The sequence below is a fragment of the Parasteatoda tepidariorum genome, chromosome 2, assembly GCF_982258835.1.
Source record: "Parasteatoda tepidariorum strain Cologne lab strain chromosome 2, Ptep-v5.0, whole genome shotgun sequence".
Taxonomy (NCBI): domain Eukaryota; kingdom Metazoa; phylum Arthropoda; class Arachnida; order Araneae; family Theridiidae; genus Parasteatoda; species Parasteatoda tepidariorum.
Genome location: NC_141756.1, coordinates 46,021,896 through 46,041,098, shown reverse-complemented (window position 1 = coordinate 46,041,098; position 19,203 = coordinate 46,021,896). Strand labels below are relative to the sequence as shown.

Below are 19,203 nucleotides of genomic sequence, written 5' to 3'. Positions count from 1 at the left end.
ACGAATCGTTGTTGCCGATTAATATAAAATCGTTGTTAAAACTAACACTTTAATTGCAGAATTTAATTTTCAAACATTACCAACTAAATATGGCAATAGCGTTCACAGGAATTTTCCCAGGGTGTAACTCCCTCTCAAAGAGGAAATTTTTTTTTTTTTTTTCCTTAAGCTGAAATAATTGAAAAAATATGTGTACATATGTGCATCGAAAGTTTTCACAACTAATTTCAATTATTGATGCTATTAGACAAAAAGTTTTTTCTCCATAAAGTTTAAAAAAAGAAAACTATTCTTTATTTAAATGTGGTATATATATATATATATATATATATATATATATATATATATATATATATATATATATATATATATATATATATATATATATATATATAGAAAAATTCCTTTTTTTTAGTCCAATATCCGACTTTGTGAGGTTTTAATTATAATAATAGTTATTCATGAAATTAAATTTAAAAATGCAATTTTGTTTTTCCTCTCAGTTTCTTAGTATGTGAGAATTTAATATGGCAGATCATTATCACATAGTGAACAATTGTAATTATGTAAAATAAAAAATTCTTAAAACATATATATCTTTTAATGTATGTAGGATTTTCAAGATGCTCATTCACTCTGCCTAAAGGGATAATCTTGAAGTTAACTATTTATTTTTTTTTTTCAAATGTATCCTCTTTAATGTATGATGGAGTAACGGGTCTTAAGTGAATTTAAACATCTTAATTTAAAATGACAAATAAGGTGCCGCCACTTGCAAACGAATTTTTTTAAACCCTACTCTTATCTATTATCTTCTCACATACTTTTAATATCTCCTTATCTATTTATTTTTTTTTTGCTCTTATTATTTAAATTTTTTTTTCCTATCTGAAATTAACGTGTATATCGTGTTTGAATATTTATAACCAATATGTAATTTTTTCCTTTCAGGCAAAGAAATTATTTTCAAATTTAAAAAAAAGAATCCCACACAAATAAAAAAATGAGAAATTTGCATAATGCATTTCTCTTAAAATAGAATAAAGTGGAAATGGAAACATATGCCGAGTCTTCGCCGGGTTATTCATAATTCCCTCCGCCTGTAAACGCCATTTTTCTTTACTACAATTGGCTTCAGTGGTACATGTTACTGCCATCTACCAGCAACTGCTTAAATTAAAACTTGAATACTTTCGGAATAATTTCATATGTTCTTTTTTGCTATATTCGTCTTCGTTTTTTTACTATAACGCTTCGAAACCCCGGAGGGAATTATGAATAACCCTGTATTTATGTAACGTGTAGTATTATGCGATAAGATTATATTTGACATTTTCTCGCTTGTTGGAAATTTTTTTCCTTGCATTTTAATCTACTAAACAAGTTTTCTACGCTAATATTGAGAGTTTACTTAACAGAAATATTATTAAATATGTAGATAACTGTAGTTAAATCGGATTTACTCTGTAGTTTATTTGACTGATAGATTACGAATTAAAAACTGGCTTATTTATGTATTCTTATTATTTATGTCAAACTAATTAGCGTAGTTTAAGGGAAATATTTATTAAATTATAAGTAGGTGATAAAATTTAACATTTGAAATTTTTAAGTTGTAAAACCGGATTCATGTATGAAAGTAAAAATGATAAGCTTTGTAGAGTACCCGAGAAAGTTTCAATTCTTTTTAAAATGTTTGAATTGTTTCTGGGAAGCAACAGAACTTATGCTTTAAAATAAGGAAACGTATTTAGCCCATTTTTAAAGAAAAATGTAACTTTTGTTCTTGTTACTAGTTTGCAAAGCTAATGATCGAATTAAAAAAAATCCTCTCAAATTTGCAATATTCATGGCTTGAGGACAAATTTCTTTTTACTTATTATTAGCCCTGAAAATATTAATTTTAAAGTAGCAGTTACAATTTTAATGAAAGCAACAGCAATTTTGTTATCTTAAACCTTAAAATCTTACTTTCCTAGCAGATTCGTAACTATATTGAGTTTTAAAATGTATATATTTCGTGTCTGATTTAGATATCCGAGCCCTGTATAACCAGAACTGTCGTGGGTCTCACTTCATGTAATAGTGTACCAAATATACAGTCAAGGACTGATCAAGACAAATTCAGGCCCACCAAATTTTCCTGGCCCCTTAAAAAATATTTTGAAATGAAATTATTGAAGAGTAGTCTTAACAATAAAAAAGAATCTATTGAACTGCATGAAAGAGACACATTCTAAGAAATTTTGAAAGCAGACAATTGAATATTATTTTTCTGAGATAAAGTTTACGTATCTATAAATTAAAGCAAAATATAATGCAACAAAACTATTTTATGTCAAAATAAAAATAGTTTGGTGACACAAACAATTAAAATCAGTGATTTTTGTTAAAAGTCACTAATTAGCTAAATTATTTTTTATTGTAAGCTGTAATTATTTTTTATTTAGTACTAAAACCTATTCAAAGCTAGCTCATCTTTCATTAGACTTTTTACTAATTTTTGAGGCCCTTCAGAAATTGTGGGCCCTAGGCCCATGCCTATTGGGCCTAGGTGATTCTGGTGTTAGTGTACAAATTGACTTATAACATAAGAAAAGTTTGCTATATACATATAAAAAAAAATGTTATGTCAATATCTTAATCCAGACTAGTGACGTTTTGTTAACTCAGAATTCTAGTAGGCAATTCTTAAGGGGAAAAAACAAAAATTTTTAGAATTAAAATGGTTTGGAGAAATTTGGCGACCCTAGTCTCATGCCTGTCAGGCCTTATAATAAATCAAACACTGAATGTATTTTGTTTTGAAGTCAAGAAATTAGTATACCCCCAACTGGAAACATGTTACATTTAATGATATCATTTAGTAGAAAACTCATTTTGTTCCTAGGTTTTGGTGACGTCACTACAAGCCACTGCATTCTATGAAAAAGAAAGATGTGATGTACTATGAAACGCACTGTTGGGTTTTGCTACGTGATTCAAATTATAAACGAATCCCGCGAATTATTTGCTCTTGCGATGCTTGCAATTTTCGTCAGATAAGTTGGAAATAGAGACAATTAAACAAGTGTGTGCAACTTCCGCATTCGTATTGATTAATGTTATTATGTTTTTAATTGCTTTATGAATAAATATGAGGTTTGCAAGCATTACAGGAATGAATTTATGCGAATTATTTTATATTACTGTATTCAATTTCTACTTATCTAGATTGCTGTAATATTTAGAATTCTTTAGAAATATTTAGTGCATTTGGCTAAAATTCCTTTAAAACTGCAAAGCTGCTTATTTGTTCGGTCATCGGTAATTGGAAAAGATTTTAACCGAGTGGTTGTGAAATAATAAGCAGGAAAATTTTAAAAAAATTTAAGTCTTCACTAACACTTCAAATCATTACCGTCATCTCTAGATCCTATGTTTGAACAATTGAGTTTCCCATGTGTGTAATTTTTTTTTGAATTTAAAATAAAAATAAAATTATATATATATATATATATATATATATATATATATATATATATATATATATATATATATATATATATATATATATATATATATATATATATATATATATATATATATCATTTTGAAAACCTTTCCTCAACGACCGTACAGGTTGATAGGTATTAAAGTGCATTATTTAATAGCTATCCTCCTTTTAATGATGTTAAAGGGAATTCGTTAGTTATATTTTTTCAAGCATAAAATGGCAAGCTAACCCTAGTAGCAATTTTACCTTGGCCGCAGTTGAACTCAATTGGCTCAATATGGGTCCAATATTGGAATGTTTAGATTTTTTAATACTGGTCCTATATAGGGCAAATATAGGACCCTACATACGGCAAATATAAGGCTTATATTGGTTGAATAATGAATATAAATCATCGAATAATTTTGACAACTCTATATAGAGCCGATATTCTTCTTCTCATTGGCACGACAGCCCAGGATGGACCTTGGCCTTCCCAACAAGCCTATGCCAAGACATTCTTCCCTTAGCCAAGGTTCTCAAATTTATTATCTTTAAAACTTGTAGGTCCTTTTCAAGGCAGTCTAAAAATCTTAGGTTTGGTCGTCCTCTTTTTCTTGTACCTGTTGGCCTGGCACTGAAACCTTTTTTGCTTGTCCTGCTATCCTCCATTCTTATAAGGTGGCCTGCCCATTTAATCCTTTGAATTTTGATAAATTTAATGACATCGGGTTCTTTATATGATTTGTAAAGTTCCGTGTTTGATCTTCTAAACCAGGTACCGCTTTTATTTATTCCACCAAAAAGGCTTCGCAGTATTTTTCTCTCAAATCTAGCTATCATATTTTCATCTCCACGGATCATTGTCCAGGTCTCACATGCGTCTGTAAGCACTGATCGTATAAGACATTTATAGAGTAACACTTTTGTTTTTCTTTTTATTAGGCTTGACTTCAGATGTTTTCTTAGACCATAAAAACACTTATTGGCCATCGTGATTCTCGTGTGTATTTCTTGTGTAGTGTCGTTTTTGTTGTTAATCTTAGACCCCAAATAGGTAAAGCTATCACCGGCTTCGAATTTGTAGGCTCCAATTTCAAACAGTGTTTCTTCATAGCCAGCTTTTATGCAGGGCATATATTTAGTTTTATTTTCATTGATTCTTAATCCCATCTTAATGGCTTCCTTCTCCAGACATAAAAAGGATTGTGTTAGTGCTGTCTGCGTTCTAGCGATAATATCTAAATCATCAGCAAAAGCCAATATTTGAACTGATTTGTTGAAGATATTTCCTCGGGTGTTGGTAGAGCCGATATTGGTTGTAAAATACAGATATTGTGTTCTTTTTACATAGAAATTTTAAATGTATTGCTAGAATTTCTTATGAAATATTTAAGGTTGAAATATCGGTTTATTTGATGTTACGGTTGTTCGAACATCGCAAAGAAAAGGTTAAAAAAATATTGAAACATTAAAACACGTTTACTAAACTCCTTTTTTAAAAATTAAATTTAGCTGTAAATTAGTAAACATCACTGGTATTTTCTTTTAAATATTTAAATATAATATAAGCAGAAACGTCAACAGTTTAAATTATTATAATTGCTAATGTTAAACCGTAGAAATTTAATTTTTAAAACCTCCATCCCTAAAGGACTAATTGTATGGTTCTGAAGTTAGAACAGACGAATTAATGCTATGTCCCACAAAGCAGAAAAAACTGAGTAAAAGAAAAAGTGGAAAGGATTTATTAAAATGTATTCTTTCATTATAAGTGAACTAAAAGGGAGGAATTAATTTCTTATCAAAAATTTTGGTGGAGATTAAAACAATAATGAGTCTTTCTCTGCTACAGTAATTAGTTATTGCCTTTTTGTTATCCTCAAGAGTTTTGATTGAAAAACTATTTTTTCGTTTTAAATGTATTTATAATAAGTTTATTTAATTCTTTTAATTTTATTTATCAATTTTTTATTATTTAGTCCTGTATTCTGTTATTTTTTAATTTTTGTATAACGCTAGAAATACTGTAATTTTACACTCTGCTTCTAACATAAAGAAATTTTTATTTAAAGCCTATTAATTATAAAAAAATAATTTAACTCCATTAATTCATCAATCGCCTCATTGTCTCTAGCCTTTACCTTTTTTTAAAAAAAAATTAAGTTTAGATTAGCCTGTTTCTCGAAATCGGAGGCATATTCAGAAACAAAACCCATTTCATTAAAAATCTGAGAAATTTTATTTTTAATAATATCTATATATATATTTCTCTTACACGGCGACAAAAAAAAGCCTCATTACAACTCCCCGAATGGCAACGCTGGAAAATCGACCAATGATTGCCGCTAAAAATGTCACATGCCAAATCTAGCTGAGATGGCTCAACATATAGCGCTTTTAAAAACGGAAACTGAAATAACCAGAGAGAGCATAAGCTAGGCAGAAGTGAGTAGTCTTTGTCGATAGATCTCTATTTTAGTATTTTGTCGAAAGCGCTTTTTTTCACGAATTTATATATTACGAATTTATTTGGCGATTTTTGATTTATATCACGAATTTATTTGTTTTACTAGAATTTATTTGTTTGTGCAGGTTTTTCCATTGCAATTCACTTATTTCAATTTTAATAGACTTATTTATAGCCAAAATTGTAACCTTTTTAAAGAGATATCAGTTTTAGAAATTTTATCTTAAGATTTTATACTATAGCACATTTCTAATAGGTTTAACGAATTACATGTCATTTATTTGAATTAAAATTTATTTTAACGACTTAGTATTTACTAAAAAGATGTAATTTTTTTTAAAAAAAAAAGTTGTTATATGGATTTGAATGATTGTTTTGAATTCTTAGAATTTTGTGCATTTGCCATGTACCTAAGTTAGTAGCGAGCTTGGTTGGCGAGCAGGGGGCGCAGCTCACTAGTTAAAGAAATTTACAATTCTGCTCATGTTTGCTTGTTATTCCCACAAATGACATCTAGACTGGATAGGCAATTTCGCATAGAGATCTAGTTAAAATTTTGTACACTCTTAACTAGGTTTAAAGTGGTTGAAATATTTTAATAGAACTTGATTGCCAATTATATGGCAATTAATTCCGCTTTTAGCTGTTCGGAAACTATTGAAACTTATATCAATAATATTAGTTGTCAATGAAAGATATCGAGATTTCAAAACACCAAGTAAAAATTTACAACAATAATTTCCGTAAAATTGATCCAAACACTACGATATTTATGACGGAACCGGCGCGAGTTGTGAGCGATAAAGTGAGGACTCAAATGCGTAAAATAAAATTTTCATGTGCGTATTATATTAAAAATTATCAAAAAAAAAAAAAAAAAAAAAAAAATCGAAACTCTTTGCAGAAAAGAAAACTAAAATAATTTATTCATTATTTTTTGTTTTCACTATTTTCAATTGAAAATAGAAAAATCACGACCATTATCGCGAGTTAAGGCCTGGTTTCTTAGAACAGGACGCCGTCAGCTGGAAATCAGCGTTAACCTCTGATTGGTTCATTTGTGAGTTTGATAGCATACGTCATCGAACGCTCATCTTGAACTACAATTGACGTCCAACTCAACTGCAGTTGGATTACAACGTGACGTTAACCACAGAAGCAATGGCGGACAACATTCAACAGCAGATTGAAATCAGCCAAGATTTTGATTTTGACATTAAACATAGCTTCTTCATTAAACATAGCACTCTTCATTTAGCTAAGCTATAATGTGTTTTTTTCTCGGACAAAGTCATTATTTGTTCTCTAAAACACTGGTCGACAATAACAAAATCAATACAAATTCAAAATAAATATTTGTTTACGTTATTAACGCATGCGCAATGAGAGATAATGTCTGCGTTGGACCGACTGCTCATGCTGAGCTAACAAAAAAGTATTTTTTTGGCGTCAGATCTACGTCAACTTTCCGCTGACGCCCAGATAAGGCGCTAGTTCTAAGAAACCAGGCTGTTGGAGTGGTTTGTTACTCCTCTGAATACATTAAGTTAACAGAATTAAGTTTCGGTCGTGTGGTAGCAACAGACATTTTCTTTTCAGATAACGTAAGTGACGTCATCCGTGCATATGATTATGGAATCTGTATATAAAGCATGCATTGTTGTAAGCATGTGTTCTTGTCCTGTTCTTGTCTTGCCTCTTCACTATGGCACGTCACTGTGTTGTTTTTTCCGGTGACGTACCAACATTTTTGTTAAGATGTATTTATGTTTAAATATCTTCAGTTGTACGCTGTATCGAGATGGTACTGTATGAAATAAAGAAATGTTTAAATCTTCAAGTTTCTTTATGTGAGTTAAAACTTTCACTCACTACTGTGCTACTCCGCTAACGCATCAACAGTTGGTTATGGGCCTTCGAACCCGCAAACCTTTGGTCTGGAATATGGAATAAATAGACTAATAAGGAGTGAAAAGTGGAAAAATAAGTCTTCAATTTTCAATATGGCTGAGTCTACTGATGGAACAGTTTTTGCCTTTCCAAAGCTCGGAGATCTTAATTATGGAAGCTGGAAAATTGATATGAAAGTTTTACTAATGGAAAAAGGATGTTGGGACTTTATAACTGGAAAAGAAATACCACTTGATGATACAGCAGCTGAGAGAGACAAATTGGTCTATCTTCTACGAAAACAACGAGCCTATACGACAATTTACATGGGAATCGAGCGAAAATATCAATCCCTGATTGCTGATACCGAAGACGGGAAGACAGCTTGGGAAACGCTGAAAGTAAACTTTGAACCTACGTCGAGAGCTCGTCTGGCTGGTTTAGTCGATGATTTCTTTAACACAAGATTTTCACCCGACGAAGAAACGATCGGAATATACAGCAAAAGAATGTTGGAGAAGAATAAACAAATTGAGGATGCTGGATTTAAATTGCCTCCAATATTAGTGTGTTTTCAGCTGATAAGATATCTGCCTTCTGAATATGATAATTTGGTACAGATTCTTTACAGAGTAAAAGATGAAGAATTTACGATCGATTCAATTACTAAGCAACTCATTACGGAATCTGGAAGGATTGAACTGAAACAAAAAGACGAAAATAAAATTACGTTTGTGAATGATGCTTATTCAACTAAAGTTCGAAAGGGTGATAATAAAAGACAAGCAGAGAATAAGAAAAACTTCAGTGGAAGCAGTCTGGACCCTGACAGGAAATTCGAAATAACAAATCCTCGTCGTTCTGTAGTATGCAAGTTCTGTGAAAAATTGGGTCACACTGAGGATAAATGCTACAAGAAAGTGAATGTGCAACGTCGAAAGAAAGTTTTTTTATGTGAAAAGGACTATTCAAGCCTGAATGAAAAATTGGAATCTATGTGTGTGGAATCGTCTGATACTAATCAATTCATAGGAGAATTTCTAGTAGATACTGCAGCAACATCTCACATCTGTAGAGAAAGAGAATGGTTTTCCTGGTATAAAGAGATTACACCGACAGAAGTTCTAGTTGGTGACACAAATAGCTCAACCATTGCCATTGGTGTCGGAGATATTGACTTTACTATATTGGACATTAAAGGTAAGGTGGAAATTACTTTAAAAAATGTTCTATATGTGCCCAACATGAGGCGTAATTTGATTAGTGGAGCGAAAATTGATATTGCTGGTAACTATGTTGAATGGGGCCGCAATAAAATGGTAATTTTTGATAAATTTGATAATTATATGTTCACTGTAAACAGAAAAGATAAATTATATGTTTTGAATGGATATCCAACAAAATTTAAAGATAAACTTAACGAAAGTATTGATAGTAAGAATATAGCTTTAATTTCAACTTTAAATTTAGATATTGTACACAGACGATTCTGTCATGTGAATATGCCATTAATTCAAAGTATGAGTAAAAATAATGTAGTAAAAGGCATTGAAAACTTAAGTAAAAGTAAAAACGAAAATTGTACTAGTTGTAAAATTGCCAAATCGACTAGGGTATCTTTAAAACGAAATCGTATTTATCATAGAACTACTAAAACTTGTTTAGAAAGAGTGCATTGTGATTTATGGGGACCTTCTCCCGTAAACTCTTTAGGTGGTAACAAATATTTCTTATCTTGTATTGATGATTTTTCTCGTAAAGTTGATGTATATGTTATAAACAGTAAAACCGAAGTTTTCGAATGTTTTAAGAAATATTTAGCTAAGTGTGAAAGGGAAACTAATCTTAAGTTAAAATGTGTTAGAACTGATAACGGGCTAGAGTTCTGCCATAAAGAATTTGAAAAGTTCTTAAGCAATCTCGGAATTAGAATAGAAAGGACTAATGTATATACTCCAGAAATGAACGGGATAGCAGAAAAATTTAATAGAAGTGCAATGGACGCAGTAAGAGCAATGTTACATGATAGTGGGTTACAACCCAAATTTTGGGGGGAAGCTTTGTTAGCTTTCGTGCATACCAAAAACAGATGCGAGCATAAACTAACTAATCATTTAAGTCCAATTGAAATATGGTCAGGTTTTAAACCTTCAGTAAGACACTTTAAAATTTTTGGATCACTAGCTTATGTACATATTCCCAAAATGAATCGAAATAAACTTCAACCTAGAGCTAAACTTGGAATTGTTGTAGGATATGCTGTACGAACCAAAGGGTACATAATTTTTATTCCGAACGATAGGAAAGTAATTGAAACAATTCATGTTAGTATTGATGAAACCAAAAAGGGTGTAGAAACTTTATTTGGAAAAAATAAATCATTTGAATATGTTAAATTCAACCTAAATTTGAAAAACGAGCTAGATAACTTTGATAATGAATCTAGTAATGATAAAACAGCGTTAGATAAATTAAGTCCTATTGATATCGAAAAGTGGGAAAGGAAAGAATGTCCACGAACTAAAAGTAAAAGAATAGATGTATTTTATTATCCTCCTTCAAGTAAACTAAGACTTAGATCTTTAAATGATGTTAAAAAGTATTGTGAGAAAAACAAACTCTCTTTTGAACCTGAGAAATTTTCATTTAAAGCAAAAAGTAAACATCCTAATAACGTAACTAAAAGTTCAAGTAGTGAGGAAGATTTAAATTCAAATGAAGATTTCGAATACGAGTGTCATTTTTCTGAATTTCCCAAAACTTTTGAGGATACACAAATTTGCAAAGATAGAGAAAAATGGGATTTTGCTATGAGTGAAGAACTCAAAATGATTGAAAAACGCAAAGTGTGGGAGTTAGTAGATCTTCCTAAAAACACTAAAGTGATAGGCACTAAATGGGTTTACACTGTTAAACGTGATGAAAATAATAAACCTAAGAAATACAAAGCTAGACTTGTTGCTTTGGGATTTAAACAAAGAGCAGGTATTGATTATGGAGAAACATTTTCTCCTGTTGTTAACTTTTCAATTATTAAATTGTTATTTATTTTATTAGTATCAATGTTAAACTGGTGTCATTATCAAGTCGATGTAAAGTCTGCATACTTGTATGGGAATTTATCGGAACCTGTATATGTTAAACAACCTCCAGGATATATTGTTAAAGGTCATGAAGGTAAAGTTTATTTATTGCATAAATCCTTATACGGGCTACATCAAAGTAGTCGATATTGGAACTTTGAACTTGATAGTATATTTAAAGATTTAGAATTTGAGAAATTAAAATGGTTAAATTGTGTTTATAAACGTAAGAATATTATTTTAATTGTGTATGTTGATGATATTGTAATTTTTGGTAAAACACAAATTGATGTTAATAATGCTATTTCACTAATTAAAAGTAAATTAGAATTAACTGAATTAGGTCAGGTAAAATATTTGTTAGGTGTAAATTTTGATATGAACAATGGTGCTTTATTAATGCATCAAAATACGTATATTGAGAAATTAAGGATAAAATTTAAAGAACTTCCAAAGTCTAATGTTAGTCTTCCGATAAAACTCTGATGTAAACTTCCGGAAAAAATAAATGAAAGTGATATTGTTGAAAACGACTTAATGAAACGATTTCCATATCGAACATTAATCGGCTGTTTAACCTTTTTAGCTGATCGTACGAGACCTGATATAAGTTTTTCAGTAAATTTGATGTCTCAATTTTCTAATGGTTATACGTTCGAACATTGGAAAATCGTGGTTGATATAATGAATTATGTATTTAACACTAAGGATTATAAAATTAATTTACGTAAAGCTAATATTTTAAATTTAATTTGTTTTTCTGATGCTAATTGGGGCTGTAGTTTAAGTAATCGCCATTCAACTAGTGGATATTTAATAAAATTTGGAGATGTAATTTTTAGTTGGCGTTCAAGTAAACAAAAATGTATTGCCCTTAGCTCAATGGAATCTGAATTTGTTGCCTTATGTGAAAGTATGAAAGAAACAGTTTGGTTTTCTAGAGTAATTAATGAACTTAGTATTCTGCCTGACAAAATTGTACCAAAAGTGTTTTGTGATAATCAGGCTGCTATACATTTCTCTAGAAATAATTGTGAAAATTTTAAGACAAAACATATAGATATTCGATATAAATTTATTCGACAACTTATTGAAGAAAATCTAGTAGAATTAGCTTTTATTCATTCTAAGAATAACTTAGCAGATTTCCTAACAAAACCATTAATGGGTAATAAATTTAAAGAAGTTGTGAATAATATATTTTTCTCTGATATAGATCACACGACCGTGGGGCCGTATGTTGGAGTGGTTTGTTACTCCTCTGAATACATTAAGTTAACAGAATTAAGTTTCGGTCGTGTGGTAGCAACAGACATTTTCTTTTCAGATAACGTAAGTGACGTCATCCGTGCATATGATTATGGAATCTGTATATAAAGCATGCATTGTTGTAAGCATGTGTTCTTGTCCTGTTCTTGTCTTGCCTCTTCACTATGGCACGTCACTGTGTTGTTTTTTCCGGTGACGTACCAACATTTTTGTTAAGATGTATTTATGTTTAAATATCTTCAGTTGTACGCTGTATCGAGATGGTACTGTATGAAATAAAGAAATGTTTAAATCTTCAAGTTTCTTTATGTGAGTTAAAACTTTCACTCACTACTGTGCTACTCCGCTAACGCATCAACACAGGCCTTGAGCTAACAAACCAGTATTTTGTTGGCGTCAGCGTGACGTTGACGTCCCGCTGACGCCCAGATAAGGCGCTTGTCCTAAGAAACCAGACCTTTAGGCATCTTTTGAACATAATTTTGGAGAAAAAAAGAATGTTTCGAAGATTTCTGCTGAAAAGAAAACCAAAATTATTTACTTCTCAAAGAAAAATTTTTTCTGCATTAACTCTGTAATATTCTGCTGCATTGTCCCCACGATTCTGCTAGCAGTGTTTCCCAAACGTATGACTTTTGTGTACCCTTTCAAAATTTTTCGTAACGCTGTGTACCACTAATAAAAAAATGAATGATTTTTTTTAGTATATAATGAATTTGAGAAAAAGTTAAAAATTACAACTGGCTGTTGCCACTACTAATTATTAACTGTTAACTCTGCAGAAAATAGCTAATAGAAAAATACGTAATCGTAAATTTTCATGGCCAGCATTGTTTTTAAATAAAATTTGAAATTTTCGTTTGTTGCAAGATATTTCGCATAAGAACGCGTACCTCCGCTAAACTGTTCCCGTACCCCAGGGGATACGCGTACCACACTTTGGGAAACACTGTGCTACGGGGTGAAGTAGCCTAAGTTTTGATTGCTAGATTCTACCCTTATAGATACAAGATCCAGTTTAATAAGAATTTAAAAGTGTATTTTTCAATGTCTGTTTTTTTTTTGGAAAATCAATTTTGCACATCTATCTGATTAGAAAGCCTGTCTTTATATAAATATGTAAGTCTTCTTTATTTATGCCCTTCAGACATTTCTTTTTTTATCTAATTGATTTAGAATTAGGAGTGTAATTTGCATCAAAAGACCCGCAGTTTTATTGCATGCTGGGAATGTCAACTTGGGAAACACAACTTAATCACCCGCATGATAATATCCCACATATATAGAGGAAAAGTCCGATAAATGGATGCTAAATAAATCTATACTTTTATTCTTAAAATGAGCTGAAATATAAATATGAATAATAATGGAGTAATAATTTATTTATTGATATATAACAATACAATGAAAAAACATGCTTTTTTCTTTAAATAATATTTATTTCTATGAAAAGTAATGGGTCAGTTATCCAAATAGTTGTTATCATGTGATGGAGAATGGTTCGATTTCTTGTCCATTTTGTATGACTAATTCTATCTTTTGTTAATAAAATATAACTACTTACTCCGTGACCAAAAAGTTCTCATACAACTTTTGAAGCATGTTGAAGAAATTATACAAGTGTTGCCGTAGCCCCAATTTCTTTAAGGCAATTTAGTGTAAGATTTCTATAAACTATTGTATGCTTATTTGTTGTACTACTTATAATTTTCCTTTACCTTATGGTAGAATAAGAATTTAAAGAAATTGTTATAAATAAATTCATCAAAGTAGAATAGGCAAAGTAGAGTCATCAAAGTAAAGTTTTCAGAGACTTGAAAGCCCTGGGGTAGAAGAGATTTCATTTACATAACTTCTGTTCGAACAAAAGAGACTGTAAAAAGGGTCGATCAAAGGATACGACGAAACGGATGAAAGATCTGTTAGAATAGGGCAGTGTTTCCCAAACTTATGACTTTTGTGTACCCTTTCTAAATTTTTCGCAACGCTGTGTACCACTAATAAAAAATGAATGTATTTTTTTAAAAATATGTTTTTCTTTTTTGGTACAAAGTTTTGTTAATAAGTTTATTTGCATCAGTGAGAAGGATGATATTATTTTTGCTATGATAAAAAAAATTGCACGAAAGTTAAAAATCACAACTGGCTGTCGTCACCACTAATTATTGAATGTTAACTCTGCAAAAAATAGCCAATAGAAAAATACGTACTCGTAAATTTTCATGGCTAGCTTTGTTTTTAAATAAAACTTTTTAAAATTTTCGTTTGTTGCAAGATACTTCGCATAAGAACGAGTACCCCCGTTAAACTGTTCTCGTACCCCTGGGGGTACGCGTACCTCACTTTGGGAAACGCTGGAATAGGGGTTTCCAACTTACATAAGGCCGGGGGCCGCAATTAAAAACACCAGTCAAATGGCGGGCCGCAGCTTTATAAAAATTTTATATAGGACTCTTTTATGTTTGAAGGAACAAAAATATTACTGTCAGATTTTTATCAAGTTGTACAAAACAAAAGTATTGAATTACAAATTAAAACAAGAAGTAGATTTTTATCTGAGAAATAAATTTTTTGCACCGTTGGTATGTTAAATTTCTCAGAAAAGAAGAAATTGGGTTTTTTTTCTTTTAAACGAAGAAAAGTACTTTAAACCTACATAGATTTTTTGCGAAAATTGTCAGCAGAAAATGTCAACTAATATATTTTAGTTCGCGGGCCACAAAAAAAGGCTTCGTGGGCCGGATGTGGCCCACGGGCCGCCAGTTGGTACCCACTGTGTTAGAAAGATAGCCTGAGTGCTCAAAATATCGAGAACGGACTTTTAGAGTATGCTAAGATGAAAAGGAGGCAGACATAGGAAGAAATTCTTGCATGGCATGCAGAGGATGAGTTTTTCTTTTCAGGCGAAAAACTATTTGTATTACAGTATAGTCGTAACTCCCAAAATGATAGAATATGGTCAATTTCTATTGACAACATCCCTGAGAGCCAACATCGTGTTCCGCGTTATCAAAATGCTTCGCCTGTGATCGTTTTGGGGAGGGGGGCTATTTCAAAAAGATGCTAATTCTCATTTTTCATTGAGACAGTTAAAATGAATGCCTAATATTATAAAAATGAGGTTTTGGATAAAGTTATATATTCAAGTGTCTTTTAGAGTATGTATGGCTGGAATATTTCTGTTTCCAAGAAGATCGTGCTCCTACTCATACCGCAGGTGTGGTTCAAGAGTGGTGCAGCAAACTTTAGCTGACTTTTTGTTGAATGAATGGCCTCCCTACTCCCTGGATCTGAACACGATTGATTATTTTGTTTGGTCATACATACCCGCCCAACTTGATAATTATAAAATCACCAATCGGAACAAATTCAAAAGCATAATTCAAAAGATATGGCAGGAAATGCCGTTGGCACCCGTACGTACTGTGAGTGATGGATTTGAAAGTTCATTAAAAAAGTAAAAGGCGGTATTGTTCTGCAGCATTTATTGTAAAGATGCTTAATGATTGCTACTTTAATTTAATGCAAATAGTTTTCACAGGATTTATTCTGTATTGTAAAAAAAAAAAAAAATTGAAAGTGTATGAGAACTTTTTGGTCACCGTGTAGATCACTTCTGTATCTACCGATTTCGGCCAAAATTTTTCAGTGCTTTTTAGGATCGATGGAATTCAGTAACTCAACTGTATTTCATTTTCTCCATACTTTTATTTCAAGTTTATTTTAAATATTTTCGACACTTCAACAAAAATAAAGTGATTCCAAAATTCTGCAGATTTTTCAGATTTTCCTACCAAATCAGAGAGTAACTTTTAAACTCATATTAGAGCATGAAATGTTTAATGATATACTTTCCTTCATCAAAACGTCACAGCCTTTTGTGTATCTAGAAACTTAATTCAGGAGTACAAGCAATTAAATTACATGTTACTCGATTCATGAGTCAGAAATGCATGTTAATAACCCTTATTTGTCCAGGATTCCTCCATTGTAACCCTCGCGACGAGTATGCCTTTTCAGTTATTGAATTTTGTTAAAAACCTGGCGATAAGAGCTAGGGAAATCGCGAAAAACCCGGAAATAATAACTCTCCTTAGAAATTAAATCGAAAAACGTAGCTAATGTTTTGCAGAGAAATTATGCTTCTTAACAAGTTTCTGAAGACTACATCATTTTTTTTCTCCGCTTGCCATTATCAAAACTATATCTTACTACACCGTGAAAGGTTCTTCGCAGAATTTCGATCGCTAGCTTTTCGAAAAGTGATCAGAATTCGGATTTGTGAGAAAATTTTGCTTACAGCATCGAAGAAAGGATTGTGACTTGCATTTTTATATAAGAGTTCCAATTCAGTTTTGAATAGACTTATTATTAGCCGGAAAGCTGTTGTAATTTGAATTGATGTTGAGTTGCCTTTAATGATAATATGGCGATAAATTTTGCTTGTAGAGACCTGGAAACATTGGAAACTTGCATCAATTAGGGATACTCTTGTGGAGATTTAAATGTTCTATAGTTTGTCGCAAAGTCATCGAAATTTATACTGCAATATCCTCCTCCCTTAAAAACGCAAGAAGATAGAATCAATAAAAATTTAACAATACTTAGGAGTTAAATAAATGAACGAAACATTAAGGTGATATCTTTTAAACCATTTTTTGAATAAAGGCACGTTTTCTTAATGGGCGGCGAATTGTCATTTTCAACGTTTTCAGTGTCAAAAATCTAAAATTATTCAGAATTTTTTTCCAACTTTATGTTGTTGTGCCTATTTTTATATTTTAATTAACATTTATCATAAATTACCGTTTTTTGCTGTTGCTTGTTCTGTTACTTGTAATCATGCCTATTAATTTTAGCAAATCATATCTTGCGTTTTTGCTCCTATTTTATATTTTAATTAACAGTTAGCATAAATTACCGTTTTTTGTTGTTGCTTGTTCTGTTACTTGTAATCATGCCTATTAATTTTAGCAAATCATATCTTGCGTTTTTGCTCCTATTTTATATTTTAATTAACAGTTAGCATAAATTAATCCTTTTATTGCTTATTCTGTTACTTGTAATCATGCCTTTTATTATTAGCAAATTATCTGTAACTTGTTAAGAAATTATCAACAGCAATTATCAAAACTTATTTACTGTTTATGAATGAAAAGAAAAAAAAAAAGCTTTTTTTAGAAAGCAAGTCTTTTTTCCCCCCTATTTGAAATTAAAATATTAAAATAAGATATAGATATTGCATAAAGAAACTAAGGTATGGATTTGCATGTAAAAGTTTCATAATGGTAATATATAAGTTTAAAAGAATATTGTAATTTAAGAATGATGCAAAATTCAATTTTACAACATAGAAATATTGCTATTACAAAAAGAGTTCAATTTAATTTTACTTTGAGAGTTAGTTACAAAAGTTCCATTTAACTTGCAATTAAATTTAATTTTGTTTTTTCACAAGAAAATGTTTTAAATGCTAAAAATAACATTACCTAAATTAAATAAAACAAATTTTTGTTTCAAGATATATTTTACCATAAAAAAAAATGAAAACCAACCATAATGAAGTGGGTTTTTCTTTTCTTAGATGAGTATTCTTTGCAATTGAATGTTAAAATTCTGCCTTGTAAATCAAGATGCTGAGTTTGAGCATGGGCTCAAACATGTTCGAAGCAAGCCTTGTCTTCAACACTTGATTCCCAGAAATGGTTCGCCCCACTGGTGATGAATCAAGACAAGTTCCAATTGCTGAAGTGAAGCCTGGTAACTGGTCAAATAGCACTGATATCTCTCCCAAAGATGGCACAGTTACTTTGACAAAATCACAGTTTCAACAAATTTTGGAAGCCATCAGTCAGACTGCTGGTAGGTATTTAAAGTGTAACTTGATTTTAAAAAAAAAAAAAATTTTTTTTTAAACATTTGCATCAACTTTAGTACTGTTAAAATCTTGACTAATTTGAAATATTTTTCCGTAATGTTTATTTTGATCAGTTTTTATTTTTTTGTTTTGTTTATCAATAATGTTTAAAAGTATCAAATTATTTATTATTCAATGGTTAAAACATAAGTTAAAACTCGTTTCTAGAGAATACGTATTCAGAGTTAATCAAAAAATGGATTTAATTAATTTGTCAAGTGAATCTTTCCTTTATAAAAGTATTTGCTCATCACTCCACTTTATATTATTAAATTTTTCACATCGTCCCAATTCATATTTATTTTGAATATTTTCATTTTCTCTTATATTTCATACTTAAATTATAATACAGGGATGAGATTTTTCCGCTTCTTTCGCTATTGTTTCTCAAATTTCAGCCTAAAACTTCGATTCTCTAAAAGTTTCGTTTTTAAAATTTTTTTTTATAGATATTCCGCTTTTTCTGGAAATTCAGTTGTTCAAATAAAATAATTTTATCTATTTCCGATTTTTAAAGATAAACAGAAAATTCAAACTAGTACATAGCTGCCAACCCTTCCTCATTTTTACTTATTTTAGCTATTTTCTCCACTTATACAAGCAGAAAATAAGATTTTTCGTTATTTTTGCCCGCGATAGCTCGTATTTTCGTAATGCAGACGTCTCGCTGCGACCTGTTTGCTGGTGCGAAAGCAAACAAAATGATAAAAGAAAATAGCGGTGGATTTGCAGTGAAAATATTTATTTGCTTATTCAATTAATCTTGTAAATTTTTATTTATTATGGATGGCTAAACAAAAACAATACGAACAAGCCTTTTAGAAATCCCTAGTCCAGAATGTGCTAATATCTTGATTCCTATTCATGTGATTTTAATATCAAACATCGATTTTCATATTTACTTTATTTAAAAGTTGCGCTCCGGATATACCTCGCAAATGTATACCGGGCAGTGGCACTTGACCTTAAAAAAACATCAGTGTAGGATATACCGGTCAAATGTATACTGGGCATTGGCACTTAACCAGACCTAGTATGACTAGACCATGGGTCGCCAAACTTTTTTCATCATCGACCCCTATATAATTTTTCGAAATCT

General features: G+C 30.8%; 1 protein-coding gene across 1 annotated transcript in view; it reads left to right on the top strand.

Moving 5' to 3' along the window:
• Positions 1-19,203, top strand: part of LOC107452568 (uncharacterized) — a 54,659-nt gene that overhangs the window by 14,895 nt on the left and 20,561 nt on the right. Inside the window, exon 2 of the mRNA XM_043046749.3 lies at positions 17,772-18,049. Coding sequence (XP_042902683.2) covers positions 17,890-18,049 — 160 coding nt within the window. The 5' untranslated portion in view covers positions 17,772-17,889. The remainder of the gene's footprint in view (positions 1-17,771; positions 18,050-19,203) is intronic.